Raw genomic sequence first — 14,704 nt, forward strand, 5'->3', positions numbered from 1 at the left:
AGTTAGAGCCTGTTGTTGGAACCTGCAGTCACAGTCTAGCTGGGTAAAAGCCTGCAGTCAGAGTTTAGCAGGACATAATCAGCAGTCAGAGGCTGCAAGGGAAACCTACAGCAGGAGCTTGGAGCTTGCTGCAGCCAGAGTCAGTGAATGGCTGGAGTCAGGATGGCTGAGCTGTAAAGAGGAATAAACCGGGACCCTTTTCACACTGTGATGAACAAGAAGTCTGTGTCTTGGCTCACTTCTACCATTTAACAAAAGGGCTGCTGCAACAAGGAGCCACTTACTTTAGGAAGTACTTGATGTCATTGTTATTTATCTCTAAGAACTTCTCGTATCTCTTGCCGTAGGCCTGCAGAGGGATCTGAGACTGCTGAATGGCAGAGCGCAGAGCCTCACGTAGCTCTTCCACTTTAGGCTCTTGCAACCCCACTGATTCCAGCATGGGGCTGCCTGGAATATCCATGTTCTCCAACACATACTGGAAGAGGAAGGAGAGAGGTCTTTCAGGACAAACAGAGCTAACTGTGCCTCCTCGGGAGAGGGTCAAATCAATCCCTGGTGGTGTCTTTGGGAACTCCTGCAGTCCACACTTCTACATTGTGTCAGGAATTGTTTTATCAGTTTTATGTGCCCTTCTTCCCAAAGAATGAGTATCTAGAGAGATAGGGCTTACACTGTAGCAGACAGAAGGATGCATATGCAAAGGAGACTCGCATCAAACAGAATTGGAAACAGTGCTATTTTCTTTATGAGTCTGCTTTTACCAGCCACCATGCACTCAGGGCAAACACAGTGTCCATGTGTCCACAGAACCTGCAGCGCCAAAGCAGAAACAACAACCAGAAAAAAGAGCTACAAGGTTGGAGAGATTGAAGAAATCCTATCAGAACAGAACTGCATTAGCACAGTGCTGTGCCCAGATTAATTTAACTGAATTCCCAAGTACCCACTTCAGCACCTCTCTCCCTCAGTACAAGCTCAGGGGTGTCTGTGCTGAGCTGCAATGCACTGACACGTGCACAGCTGTATCACTGTTGATGCAGAAGCGTTCACCTGCTCCAAATGTGGGATACTGTGAGTCGCCAGGATTCCATTGTCGAACAGAGAAATGAGGGATGTCTCAAAGCTCTCCACAGAGGGGCTGAAGAGGATGCCACTGATATCTAGCTCAATGTCTGTTAAAAAGAGTGGATTCCTTTGAGGCCTGTGGTTGGAAGAGATAAGAAAGAACAGGGATACTTTTTGAGAATATGATACACAACTGTATTGCTCTGGTGCTGATACTAAAATGCCTCCTGCACAGGAAAAGAAAGCAGAGGAGAGGAGGACTGTCTCATGCAGATGAAGATATAAAACACTGAATTCTCAATTTAACAGTAAGGACACTGAGAACCCTTTTTTATCAAAGGTGAAGGAACCATCAATCATGACATACCAGGATCCCCAAAAGTGGTAACCTTATCTTGAGAATTGGAGCTGCTTTACAGAAAAACTGCAGGTGCTCTTCAAACTAGGCATTCAGTCTCTCCAATATATACTCCTAAAGTGTACCTTCTGGAAGTTATATTAGTATTTCCCAATCTTGCATGTTACCAGCATGGCTCAGGATCAGCTGAAGTCAGTGTCAGGACTTCCACTGATTTAAAGGTAAGAGGCCTCATGTGAGTGGCAGGGATTTTTTTTTCTTCTGGCTTTCCATTTCTATATGTTCCTTCTTTAATACCACAAAAAGTAAAAATCCTTAAATCAATACCCAGTGGAACAAAATTTTAGGCACTGTGATAACCTCAATTTGGTATTCTTTATAGATCCCAGGCCAGATTCTAATTCTGAGGTTTCATCTAAGAATGGAAATAAGCAGCCATGCTCCTGGTATTCTTCTTGGCATCCAGAAAAATTCTAGCAGCAACGATTTGCTTCCCCAAGAATACTGGAGGTGGCTGATCTTTAGAACAGTACATCAAAACAGTAGACCTTGGTTCTGATGGGCTGCTCCATATCACTAACAGCAGCTGGAAAGCTGTACTAACAGAGCAACTAGCTCTGTCCTTCTTCCATACTCCAGGGAAGATGTCAGGCAGAGGATTAGGGAAAACTGCCCAGCTTAAAGGCCCCATGCAGAGCAAAGTTTGCTTGCAGAACAGTAGTTAAAAAGACAACAGCACTACACTTTCCTGCTCTTTCCATCCCTTATTTTTCTTTCTTTCTTACATGTAGGGACTATTGGTGATGTCATCTCCCCATTCCATGTCCTTCGAGCAATTCAGGACACACTGGCAAGCATCCAGCACAAATTGGGTGAAGCTGATGAGCGAGTTCTGGACCAGGTACCGCAGAGAGTCCTGGAGCATGAATCTGATGCGCTCCATCAGCTTACACAGCCTGGACCTCTGGTAGGCATCCCAGTCACTCTCCTCCAGGTTGAACCATTTGTCTGCATCCCTAAGGCTGCTCTTAATCGCAGTCTTTATGGTATCGATCCAAGTATTCTTGAGAAACTCCTGAACCTAGGGCAAAGAAAAAAGCAAGCTGAGTAATCCTCTGAGTGCTGATGGGAAAACAGTTTGGCAAGGTGAGCTACTAACTGGGGCTGTTGGGCCTTTCTCTGCTGTGAAAGGAAACTCTCATCTCAGAGCTGTGGTAGCTAAAAGTAGCTCCCAAATCCCCCCACACACACATGGCATCTGAACCTGGTCAGACATCTCCTGCACTGACAAAAGACCCACAAAACAGAAAGCCTGATATTAAAAAGTGGGAGTGCTCTATTCTGTTTAATTTACAGTGTTTTCTTTTTGTTCTCTTTTCTGTAGAGTGGAGCTGCCTGTGTCAGGGTCCCTTCACAAAAAGTTGTGAAGACATGATGAGCACATAAAGGACAGAATGTCATCTTCTCTTGACAAGTGAGAAGAAAGAGCAGAAGAAGCCAAGGGCAGCAGTAGTTTGCAGTATTTTAATTTATTAAAATACCACCAAGTGTCACTTCTGCTCCACAGGCAGCTTGCTGTTTGTGTGTAATAAAAGAACCTTAGTCACTGAATGGATGACAACACTGCCTAGCTGAAACAGCATGGGACTGGGAAGGACCAGCACATTCTCTGCCACTGATTTAGTGTGCAACCTCGTGCAAGCTACTCTGTGTGGCCACATCCAGGGTGCAATGTGCTGCCTTCAATCAGAGGACATGAAGATCCTCTGATGGGAATTACCACGGAGCTGCAAATTTTTTTCCTATTCTGTCTATTGGCATTGCAAGCAGAGTAATTTAATTAAGTATATAAAGAACATAGAGTGTAGAAAAGCACTATCCCCATGAGTGTCTCAGGAGGAATCAAGGATCTTGTGCCTTGCAGCTGGAGGGATGGGGGATGGAAATAAAGAAAAGGAAATAGAAGGGAAATTAAAAAAAAAAGAAACTCTTGAGTGCCAACCAGGGCTCCTACTTGTATATAAAGCAGATGGAGGAAAGAGGGGCTGCAGCCCTATATGGCTGCTTGTTTAATACATGACTAAGAGCATGATCAGCATTGGCTGATCCTGGCCAGAGGACTATTGACTCTTTCAGCCCATTCTTCCCATCTCCCAATAATTTTTACAGGCACATGCAAATTCCTCCCTGCCCCAAACATGTCTCCTTTGACAGCTCATCAGTTTCCAGAAAATCAATCTGCAGCTGCTGCATCTGTTTAATACACACTGACACCACTGCTGTCTGCTCCATGGGTTTATCCCTCACACCTCCTCTACTCACCTGAGTGAAGGTCTGAGTCTGGATCTCTTCAAATTCCTCCAGAGAGACAAGTTTGGTTATGGTTGTGTTAAATAGCGACAGGACAGCTGCCTTGTTGCACTCATCTTGTACCTGTGCAAGGAGATTGATGACTTCTGGACTGGTCAGGAGGGAGACAAAGTTGAATTCTCTCTGTTGTTTACGAAAAGGGTAGTCTGGGATAGAGACGAGCCCTAGCACCAAAAAAAGAAATAATGTCATTGCCTGAAACATCCATTTCAGCTTCTGTTTTTAGAGTACAGGTCCCTTTGGGAAGCACTTGTGAAAAGGACTCTGCTCTAATGCACAGGCGATATCATGCAGAGGACTGGATGAAAGAGAGAGTGTGTACTCTGCAGCAGAGACCTTCTGCAGCCTCCCTTGAGGGGCTGAGGTGCTGTCTTGGTGTCTGAGCTTCCCAAGGCTTTGGCTCAGGAAGTTTCCTTGAGAAAGAACTTGGAATTGAAGCGACTTCCCACTGAGGCTCCAAGGCACAGCTGAGTCATCTGTGAGAGGCCACTTGTGAAGCACCTCAAGACCTTCCTGCCTTTGGAAGATTGAAGTGCACAAAATATGCTCTCCCCACCACCATCTTTTACTGGGGCCATTTTCCTTCTGTTTGGCACTCTAAAGGAGCCTGAGCCCTCTTCCACAGCTGAGGCATTTCCCAGTTGGGCACAGCAAAGGCAAAGCAGTCAGCCCCAGCACAGTGGTAAGTTAATCACACTGCCAAACATTTGGTGTCATTAAGGGTACGCTTGCAGAGTTCCTCCAGCTTAGCTGATGACTTCTAATATATTATACTGAGGTAATATGAATATGCAAATACACCCTAAAAAAGAGGAGACATACTCAAAATTCTCACATAATCTCCTGTTGCTGCCCCTTGTGAGCTCCAATCATTACTATGAACCTGAGAGTTCCTACAGCAAACCACGAATCCTATCAAAGACAAGAAGTAACCACACTGAATGCAAACTGCTTCACTGTGTCCCCTACCTGACTCTGGGGCTTCCTTCTCCTCTTTGTCTGGCAGGGTAACATAAGAAAACATCTGGGGTTTGGAAGTGACGATTCTGTCAAAGCTGATCCTGTTCATGATGTGTTTATAGTCTAATTTCACTTCTTTCTCCAGGCTGCTCATAGAGTCTGACATGCTGTTACAAGACACAGAAACACTGAGAACCCATGGCATTTGAACACACATATGTCTGTACCTTTACTGCAAACTCCACCCCTCTCTCCCTCCCTTCAAAATTTGCTAAGCCAGAAGCCCACCTACCACTGAGCACATCAGGAGAGTTTTGCAGACAATGAAGCAGCCAGCAAAGGTTCAACTGGACTTTTAATGACAGAGGCAAGCAGGGAGTGAGGACCAGGGCTGTAGCCTTCATGTCTTTTCAGTTCAAAGCAACATCTCCACTAGGTAGAAACATTACAGGGGGGAGGAGAAATAACCACAAACTAAAGAAAGAAGCTGGCCGTTCTGGAAAAGTTGGGCTATCCAAGCTGGCCTCCTGCTGAACACCCCTTGTTGTCCATTTTCTCAGCCAGAACACTCACATAAGCACTGAAACCCTGCTCCATCTGCCTTAGGAAATCATCATCCTTTACCTCAAGCAGGCAGAGTACTTTTTTTTTTAATCCCTGTATTTCTGCTCACAGAGACTAATTACTCTCCTACTTTCCAGTTCAGGCCAGCAGACCATGCAGCTTCTCACACCTTCCTGTTTCTGAACAAGGCAATCAGTCACGGCTGATTCTCAGCAACACCAGCAGTGGCTCATGATTCATCAGCCCAGGGACATTTAAATGACTCCTCAATATGAACTGCATCACAAAGAGATACTCCATTATATCCAGGTGGAGATCTCCTGTTCTGTTTGCCTCCCCTGTGCAGATCTTCTTTTGATTTGTTTTAGCAGCTGTTAACAGGTAGAAGGGTCACCAGCAAACAACAGCCAGGTCTCTGAAGACAATGGGTGGTCTGCAGATCAGTACAGCAATGACTGATCTGTTCCTCAAAAGCACAGAGAGACAGCAAGGTTAGCCATGCCATTTTTGTCAACCTTCTTGGTGTGGAAAGCCACTTAACTGCAGGTGTAGGCATGGCTTGGTGGGTCTGCATATAGAACCTGCTTCAGCTGGGAGCACTGATAGACCACCCATACATGTGTCCCTGGGGCTACCATCTGCCTACTTCTAATGCCACTCAGTGCAACGGAGTGGTGTGCTTGTGCACAGAATGGAAGGTAGGTCTGTGAGGTGGCTGCTGAAGATCTGCCTCCACTGACACTTGTTTTGTAGCCCCATGAGGTCCCACAATGTTTACGGACTGAAGGCTGAGCCCCCAGACATGCACATAACGCTTTACCTCCTCTCATCCTTGAGTCTGGGAGTCTGCACGGCCAAGCGCTTCATCCTCTGCAGGCTTTTCTCATTGATGGCATCCTGCCCCTCTGTGGGCATGCAGTCCACATACAGGTGGTACATGAGCAGCCCCTGTGTCTTCTTGCGCAGGCTGTCGGCAGCGGCCACGCGCTCCGCGAACGCCTGCGGATCCTCGGCCAGGAACTGCAGGCAAACTCGTGGCACCCAGTACTGACACGGCAACAGTGCAGCTCTTCCTGGGAAATAAAAGTACAGCTTACAAGGGCCTGCAGGGAAAACAAAACTCAGAATGGCTTGCAGCGCTGACAGCAGCTTTTTGATAGACAGGATAATTGGGCTGCTTGCAGGAGAACAAAATGAGGGACCAAAGATGAGGACAGCAAGAGATAAGGTGCATTTCCAAGTCTTCCAAGAGGAGGGTACTTCATTTTAATCTGTCCATATTCCCTTTCAAAATGGTATTGACCCAGAAAGACCAACATTTTACTTTTCTTGAAGGCAGAAAGGATGGGAGAAGGAATAAAAGGTGTCTCCAAAGAGAAAACCTCAAACAGGGTCAAATTAAGATGTGAAGTTCTCTTCCCTGGAGGTTTTTTCAGACAAGTTAAACAGACAGATATCAAGAGAGATAACAGTGAAAGGGATTAAATGACTTCTTGGTGTCCTTCCCATCTCTAGCTAGGACAAACATGGGTAATGAACTGGCTCTCAGACTATATGACAGGTCCCAAAACACCTTATTTGAAACACACCTTCTGGAGTTATTCCTCCATTGAGGATGGGTCTCCCTTCTTCATCACGCACCAGACCTTTCTTGTCTGTTTTATGGACCAAGTAGAGGTCTGTCTCCTTGTCATAATCCAGAACACCAACAGCAATCCACTCATAGATCAACTCGTGGTTTTTAGGGTCCTCTGAGAGAGCCAAGGATTAAAACAAGGTTAGTCCATTCTCCTGGAGGCTACACCATTTTTTTGCAGTAAATCATGGAAATCATCACCATTTCCTGATCTCAGTGGTGATGCCACAGTCGAATCCATTTGCTCGTTTGCATCTCAGTCAATCTCACAGAGCTTCTGCTGTGACCAATTAAATAATGAATTTAGGTCTTACAGCTTAGAATTTTCAACATTTTGCACACACTAGAGAGATACGTATCTACATCACTATCAATATGGATACAGGTCAGGACCACATTATGCTGTCCATTCAACCTGAGGAGTGATCAGGTGTGGTGTTCCCAAAGATAGCTGCAAACAGAACTCAGCCATCACATGCTGGCTGCCCAAGGATACACAGAGCTTATGTTTTATGCTTCAGTTTTGCAGACAGTCAAGCCTCTGGAGGCTGCTCCAGAACTGCAGAGGCCAGTTCCCCTGCTTTAAAGCTACTGCAGACATGTTAATTTGAGCTGCAGCCGCAGCTGGACATCAGTACAACTGTACCTAGTAATGCTTTCTTATTGAGAAGGCTCCAAATGATGGGAAAACTATGTCCATGTCACTTAATTTGGCCCAGGTTTACTGCTTTATGGTTACTGTAGTCTGAACTTGTCTTCTGATCTTGCACTTGCAGTGAAATCCAGGTAGAACACACCGTGTGCAAGTTACCTAACTCCATGAAGATAGCTATGCACCAATAAAGAGAAATTTTGTCTGTGCTGACAGAAAGTCAAAAGGCAAAGGCAACTTCTAAAAAAGTGGAAATGGTCTAGGGCAGGACTGGCAGTCAGTGAGATCTCTGGTCTCTTGCTGTGGCTGCCTGAGCCTGGTCAAAATGAGATATGGCTTTTCAGCTATTCCAGAGCTACACTCATCAGAATCTGCATGTTCCCTTCTGCTAAAATGGCCTGTAACTGTTAGCGTTGCCCTGCATGAGCAATAACTGATTCAAGCTTTACCATGTCCAAGTACATCATCTGTAGGTAAAAGTGCTTTCCCTGGCACTGGCTTTCTATCAGAAGATCCTGGCTCCAGTCCTAGTGAGATCCACTCTTCTGGAGTTCGACAGTCAAATTCATCATTGTCAAATACCTAAAAAGCAAGACATGAGTGAAATTAAGATTTACTTCAGAAACAAGAAAACAGCCAATAAAAAATTTATGAGAGGAAAACATTAACATGCAGCTCCTAAATGGACTACAAAATATGGAAATCAGTCCAGGTGCAAAAGCTGTGCTGATCTTTGGTCAACAATTTTCTCCCAAACAGCAGTATCTGTACCTCCAACCCTTTCCTAGGGAGAACAGACCAACACCTGGAGAGGTTTCCTGCAGCAATACTGCTGATGACTGCATTCAGAAGGAAACATGAGACACCTTTCCTTTGGACACACAAAGGTCAGTGAGGAGCACTCTCAAGGACTATTAAGTTTGACAGAAGTTGTGGGGACCCTGCAGAAGATGCTCAGCATCTTGTAGAGACCCTTCAGTGCCTGAGCCAGCTCCAAAGCATTTCCTTGTTTTGTTGCTTGTTGTGCCAGTACCTGTTAAGTGGTCTCAGAAACCTCCTGGGGTATAAGCAATGAGACAGATCACAAGCACCAAATGTGCTCTCTTACCTGTAATGGGAGGTAGATGGGAAACACGGTATCTTTTGTCTCCTCAATAGGTGGGATATTGTCAGGGTCATAGTGCCTTGGCATCAGCTGATTGGAGTCTATCCCCTTGCTGGCCAAGAGCTCAGCAATATCAAAGCTGAGATACAGCCGTCTCTTCCTGGTTTACATCAGAAGAGGAAATAACTACTTAATGTGCCTATAAGCATTCCCATGCCTACAACTCCACTTTTTTACTGTGCACCTCTATCACCAAAAACATTTTTAGTACACATTGCATCCATGTCTATTTCTTCATTTATAGCACAAAATAATTCAGTGGAAGTTGACCTAGAATGATCAGTTACTCCAATCTATAAATTATATACATGTAGTACTGTACTAATACATTATAGAGCATACACAAAACCAGACATTAAAAAAAGAACAACAAAAAGATGACATAAACTATTTAAAAATAATTATTTCTTTCCATATCCTAGTGAATTGTCTTTTGCACCCTCTGCAATGCATGCACGCCCCACTTTGGAGATCACTGCCTTACAGGATAAGGTTTTCTTAAGGATTTTTGACATGTTATGTCTTGAAAGCAAAAATCAACATCCTAATCTGCTGTGTTCATTCCACAATGATGCCTCTAGCCATCTTCTGGTTACTTACCTCTCTACTTCAACCTTCCGAGGGTTTTGCCCTGGAACCCGTTTGAAAGGCATCTGCACTTTGGGATTAAATGATTGTAAAGGGAAATCTGACGCAGTGAGGTCCTCAGTGGATGGTCCAACCACTTGCTTATCCAGGACACCTTTTAAGTTTGCAGGCATTGTGAATTTTGAGGCTAAGAGCACAGAGAAACACATTTGAAACCACCAGGTACCACTTTGGTTTACATTCACACACAAAGGATGACTCTGCTGTCTACTGAGTTGTCTGCAGAAGTCACTTCACTAGATTTGTAAGAGAAATCAAGCAGACATCAAACTAGAAACAGAAAAAAAATACCTTGTTTCCTTGTGACAATATGTGATTATGGTTTTCCAGTAACAAAGTGATGGCATAGAAGAAAGCTCCACTGAGAATTACCGTCATGCAGATTTTTGGGAGCCAGGGCACTGACCTGGTTCTAAGGAGCTCTGTTTTGTTGCCAGCTTTGCTACGGACTCTCTACATGATAGCGGGCAAGTTACCGTCTCTAGTGCACAGTTTCCATCACCCTCAGAAAGGAATGGGATCCCCCTGCCTCTCTGGAGGGCCCTGAGACCAAGAGTCAGTCATAGCTGGGAGGAACTTGGTCAATGCAGTGATAACGGGTTTATGAATATTACAGAAGAAAAGAAGCTGCAGGTCACCTTTGAAGGTGGTCTTTGCCTCCTGAAGTGCCTATTCACACCTTAGGACAAACCTCTCTCTTCTCAGCTTTTGCTCAATCAAACCACCCACTCACATCAGCGATGGTGTGAGAAAAAACTGAGTTAAACGGCCAACAATCTCACCATTTGGCAAAACTTTTCAACAGAAATTTGGACTAAGCAAAAAGTACACATTTCCAAGAACTGGCATAAATTAAACCATGTCATTTACCCCATAAATAAACCAAACTGTTTATGTTGCTAAACAAGTGGCAAATAATAGAACAGCAGCAAACTGGGAATTTGAAGCTTAACCTAAATTAAGTAATTGCATGCAAGCTTTAAAAAGCACTATTCCCTAGACAGAGCTAAGCATTGAACTAAAAATAGATTTTAGGGGAGTGAGAGATTTTCCTTTGATGAACTTTCACACTCTATCAAGGAGAAACTTAAGGTTCTGGTTTGGAATTGAGTATTTTGAATGTCAAGCTTTGAGCCCAATTGTTCACCGTGTTGCATGTGCTTCTAGAGTCATGAATGTGACCCTTGATTTCAAAGCAATTGTGCAGAACAGCCAATAATAACGCTAAATGTTTCAGGATGGTTAGGTACAGAAAGGGTCCTCTAAAAGGTCATTCCCTTGTCCTTCTTAAATGGCCCCTGACTCAACCCTTGTAGCTCTACATTGTCTGCTTAAAGACTAAAGGAAATAGCCACTAAATGGCTCTGCTCTCTCTACTCCCCTCCCTCAGGAAGGGCAGCTAGCCTGGCAAGAATGCGCTTTTAAACACCTGCATGGTCCATAATGCAATTTTGAGGAATCCCTAGAATGCAGCTCTTTAGCCTCATGCACATCTTGGGGTCTTTACAGAATGGCCCTGATTTGTATTTGTTATCAAGGAGCACAGCTGTTCCAATTTAGTCACTTCATTGTTGCCAAATCCATGGCACCATCCATTATGGCACTTGGTGCACTATCAACTATTTATGTCAATACTTAGTGTTTCATTTGCATTTACATTTCCAACTTGATGGCTTCTTCCCCCTTGAAGAAACAGCAGATCATAAATAGAGTTCTGTCTCTACTTGTTAAAGATGAGTCTAGCTTGTCAAGATTCACTTGAGGAAGCAGTCATTTGTCCTCAGTCATGAAAATAAATGTCACATCTAAGCACAGGAGGGTGGTATATACAGTTCCCATCTTTCTCTAAAATCCTCTCACACACACACTTTCTTCCCACCCACTGCCAGTCTATGATCCATATCCCCAGGAGTGCTTTAGGGGCCAGGAGAGTGCTGGCAAACCTTCAGCCATTCTCTGTTCCTATATTTGAGCATCCATGACACAAGTTCTTGTAAGCAGGTGGCACCAGCAGCTCTGTACACACAGAGAGCCCTTGCATGTAGGGAGACAATCTGCTCTGGGGTGCAGCTGGGTGCAGAATAAATAAATGAGGGAAGACCATGATTTTGGCTATATCTAAATCCTGAATACAGCTTTCACAGGCAGGTCCCATTTTTGGGGTTGTCATGTGCAGGGCCAGCAGTTTAGTTTGATGATCCTTGTGGGTCCCTTCAACTAAGGATATTCTATAATTTTCACATGAAAGGGACACTGCTGGCTCCATGCACAGTAAGAACACATGAAATTCAGTGTTCTCCTGGCAGCAGGACCAGAACTCCCACCGGCACCACCATCACAGTCCACCCTGAACCCTGGGGGAAGTAGATATATCCAGGAGAAAAGGAAGGATGGTTTTACCACCCACTCAGACCATTTTGTTGCACCCCTAAATGAAATTCACTTTTCACGGGATATTCAAGCAGATCAGCATCATTCCTGAGCACTGAAAATGAAAACAGAGCATGAACCCAGAGGTAGCAGCCCAATTCCCAGCGTAGGCAACCTTATAGGGTCTCCCACTATAGGCAACCTTAGCAGTTATGGCCCAGTTTCCTGCCTCACCTTGTTCCCTCTCAGTGTATTTACCTTGAGGGGTGTGGCGTTCCTGGTCTGCCTGGTTCACCAAAGACTGGGACACGTGGGGGCCAGCAGAAGCACCCTGGAATGAGATGGAAGTGTCAGAGCACAGTCATGGCATAGTGTGAGTAAGGATCATAGAGGTACAGAGGGAAGGTGTGACTGTAAGACTGACTTTACCAGATCTTTAGGGACAACTGACACAGTGAGTAATGCTCAGAAAAGGCTTAGAGACACAAATACCTGAAAGGTTCAGCCCAGTGCACAGGGGCAGGGGATCTCCCAGCAGCATGTGGTCTGATGTCAGCTTAGGAAGTTGACTGGGGCTGATTAGGCAGCCAGTCATTAGGGTTTTATTACCAAATATAACCTACAGTCACAACCACAAGCCTGCCCTGCCATACTGGCATCCCAAATCCAGGCAATCGTGACAGTGCTGTCACTGGCTACAGGGGAAGGCAGCACAACTCTGACCAGGATGAGCCTCACAGCTTCACTTTTTAAAGGCTGAGGTCTTGCACAAAGGCCTCTGAGCAAAGGACGGGCTAGGATCTGGGATAAAACCTATACATGTCCACACCAGCTGTACCATCAGTCTTTTCCTTTCAGGACAGTGCTGGAGAAAGGACTGCTCTTTGCACTTACCCTTGAACTGCTGGAGGCTCCTGGAGCATGGACGTCAGAAGCCTCATTGCTGGTGCTGGGACGGCTCCTATCCAGAAAATTGCTCAATTCCTTCCTTGCTTTCTCCATCTTCTCAGGAGAACAATGTTGTGACACAACCCTGGGCTTACTATGAGTGGAAAGACATTGAGAATGTCACACACTGTATCCTTAGCACTCCTCCACAACCTCCCACAGTGCTGGATATCCTTGACTTGCTATGATGAGTGTGTAACATGGAAGGTTCGATCCCCTGATTTGATACCAACTCCTGCATTCACGGCCTGGGGGCCATCAGACTCACGTGGCTGCCTCAATGGCTCACTAACCCTGGAGGAAGAGATCACTTTATTATTCCAGATGGTTTTGGAGTGGGAAAACCAGCAGTATACACAAGTAAAGCTGCTTTCCTTAAGCAGCAGGGGTTTCCCGGATCTGTGGTAGTATTCAAAAAGCTGCCAGGAGATTTTGAGTAAAATGGGACCACAAGAGAAGTACTACTTTTGCTGCACCCAAATGCCTTAAAAACCTTCTCACACTTGATCCCAGTGGGAGTAGGCTACAGCCTAGGATACCAACACAGCTGGTCCCAGGTGTAAGTCTGCTTCTTTCATTTAAATAATTCATGACAGATGTTTAGGTGTCACCTAACGCATATTAAAATACAGCCACAAGCTCCCCTCTTTCTCCTCCTGCAGGGGATATTTTTGCTCACTTCACAAATGATTTCTGCCCTTCCACCTTGTGAGATGCAATTCCAGATAAACATCACAACTGTACAACTTTATATTACAAAAAGCTTTGTGCACTAAGAGATACCAATTAAGAACAGCTCTCAGATTTCTGGCAAGAGGATAATGCAACCCTTGATTTTCGGCTTCTCTAAACACAGAGATTAACTACTGTAACTAATTAGAACAGCTAAAGTGACACAAAACCCTCAAGCCTGCACGCACATGCACTGATATAATTATGTACACATACCTGTGTAGCTTATTCCTGTAAATTATGAGTCAAAGCTCTCCATGGTGTCTCTCAACGGTACTCTGAGGCCAATACAGCTTACTGATCAATTCCTGCTCAGGGCTAGACCCAGACTCCTCATCCAGCCCTACTTGACTAGTGGTTTGTCTCCTGCATCCTTGCTAGGACCTTTCTTACTTCTGGTAGCCAAGTCTCTGCAGTAGGAGTCTTCCAGCTTCCCACAGCTAAGCGCTGGAAAGACCTTGCCTGGACTTGAAGGCCACAGGTGGCACAGTACTTGAATGGAGTCTCATCCTGACCTGGAGACAATGCCACAAGATCCTTTCCTGCCATGCCCTCTCTGCTCTAGAATGGAGTGAAAACTCTGCTCGCCCTATACTCTTGATAAGAGAGGGCAATCTTCTCAAAATTTCACCTTGCTGCCTGTCTGTGAGAATGAATCGGGTACAGCAGAGAAAGCATTACATGCATGCCGGAGATAAGAGGGAATAACTGTGCTGGTTTATTACTGCAGGTTCAAGCCAGTGCACAATTTTGAGAGGTTGAATCAAAAAAGAAATCAGATAATAAATCAAGGTTACCATGATGCGAATCTTTTAAGTGAAATGGAGTAAACGAACAGATTGGAAAGGCTTGGGAGATGAGATCAATAATACCCCCTCCCCTCCTTCAAGCTAGAAAATCTCAAATCTTTCTCCTCTCAGCTTTGCTTTGGCATGGCAACTGAAACCTCACACCCTGAAGAATGAATTTTCCATGGAGGATTTTGTTTTTATTAGCTATTTTATGCTCTGGCCATATCTATTTTAGCAGCCCAGCAGGACTGATTGGAATCAGCCAAGATCCAAGGATTCCTGATGAATCACTGCTGGACTCTTTTGTGCCTGCTGCACTGGCTCGGAGAACAGCAGCAAGGCGGAATGACCCTGTGGTGCCTCTCCTGATGTGTCACCTGAGCATCCTCTCCTTGGGAGCAGGGCCAACCTGCCAACATTGCTGGACTTTTGCCTCTTACCA

The 14,704-nt window shown here is 45.0% G+C and overlaps 1 protein-coding gene across 1 annotated transcript in view; it reads right to left on the minus strand.

Moving 5' to 3' along the window:
* Nucleotides 1-12,826, minus strand: part of DNAH1 (dynein axonemal heavy chain 1) — a 67,063-nt gene extending 54,237 nt beyond the window's left edge. The window contains exons 1-12 of the mRNA XM_066327093.1: nucleotides 12,686-12,826; nucleotides 12,050-12,122; nucleotides 9,374-9,548; nucleotides 8,717-8,873; nucleotides 8,058-8,190; nucleotides 6,910-7,071; nucleotides 6,141-6,393; nucleotides 4,766-4,923; nucleotides 3,749-3,960; nucleotides 2,212-2,507; nucleotides 1,054-1,204; nucleotides 285-478 (exon numbers count right to left, since the gene is read on the minus strand). Coding sequence (XP_066183190.1) covers nucleotides 285-478; nucleotides 1,054-1,204; nucleotides 2,212-2,507; nucleotides 3,749-3,960; nucleotides 4,766-4,923; nucleotides 6,141-6,393; nucleotides 6,910-7,071; nucleotides 8,058-8,190; nucleotides 8,717-8,873; nucleotides 9,374-9,548; nucleotides 12,050-12,122; nucleotides 12,686-12,793 — 2,072 coding nt within the window. The 5' untranslated portion in view covers nucleotides 12,794-12,826. The remainder of the gene's footprint in view (nucleotides 1-284; nucleotides 479-1,053; nucleotides 1,205-2,211; nucleotides 2,508-3,748; nucleotides 3,961-4,765; nucleotides 4,924-6,140; nucleotides 6,394-6,909; nucleotides 7,072-8,057; nucleotides 8,191-8,716; nucleotides 8,874-9,373; nucleotides 9,549-12,049; nucleotides 12,123-12,685) is intronic.
* Between the last annotated feature and the right edge of the window lie 1,878 nt (nucleotides 12,827-14,704).

Source organism: Sylvia atricapilla, chromosome 11, assembly GCF_009819655.1.
Source record: "Sylvia atricapilla isolate bSylAtr1 chromosome 11, bSylAtr1.pri, whole genome shotgun sequence".
In the NCBI taxonomy this organism is placed as follows: Eukaryota; Metazoa; Chordata; class Aves; order Passeriformes; family Sylviidae; genus Sylvia; species Sylvia atricapilla.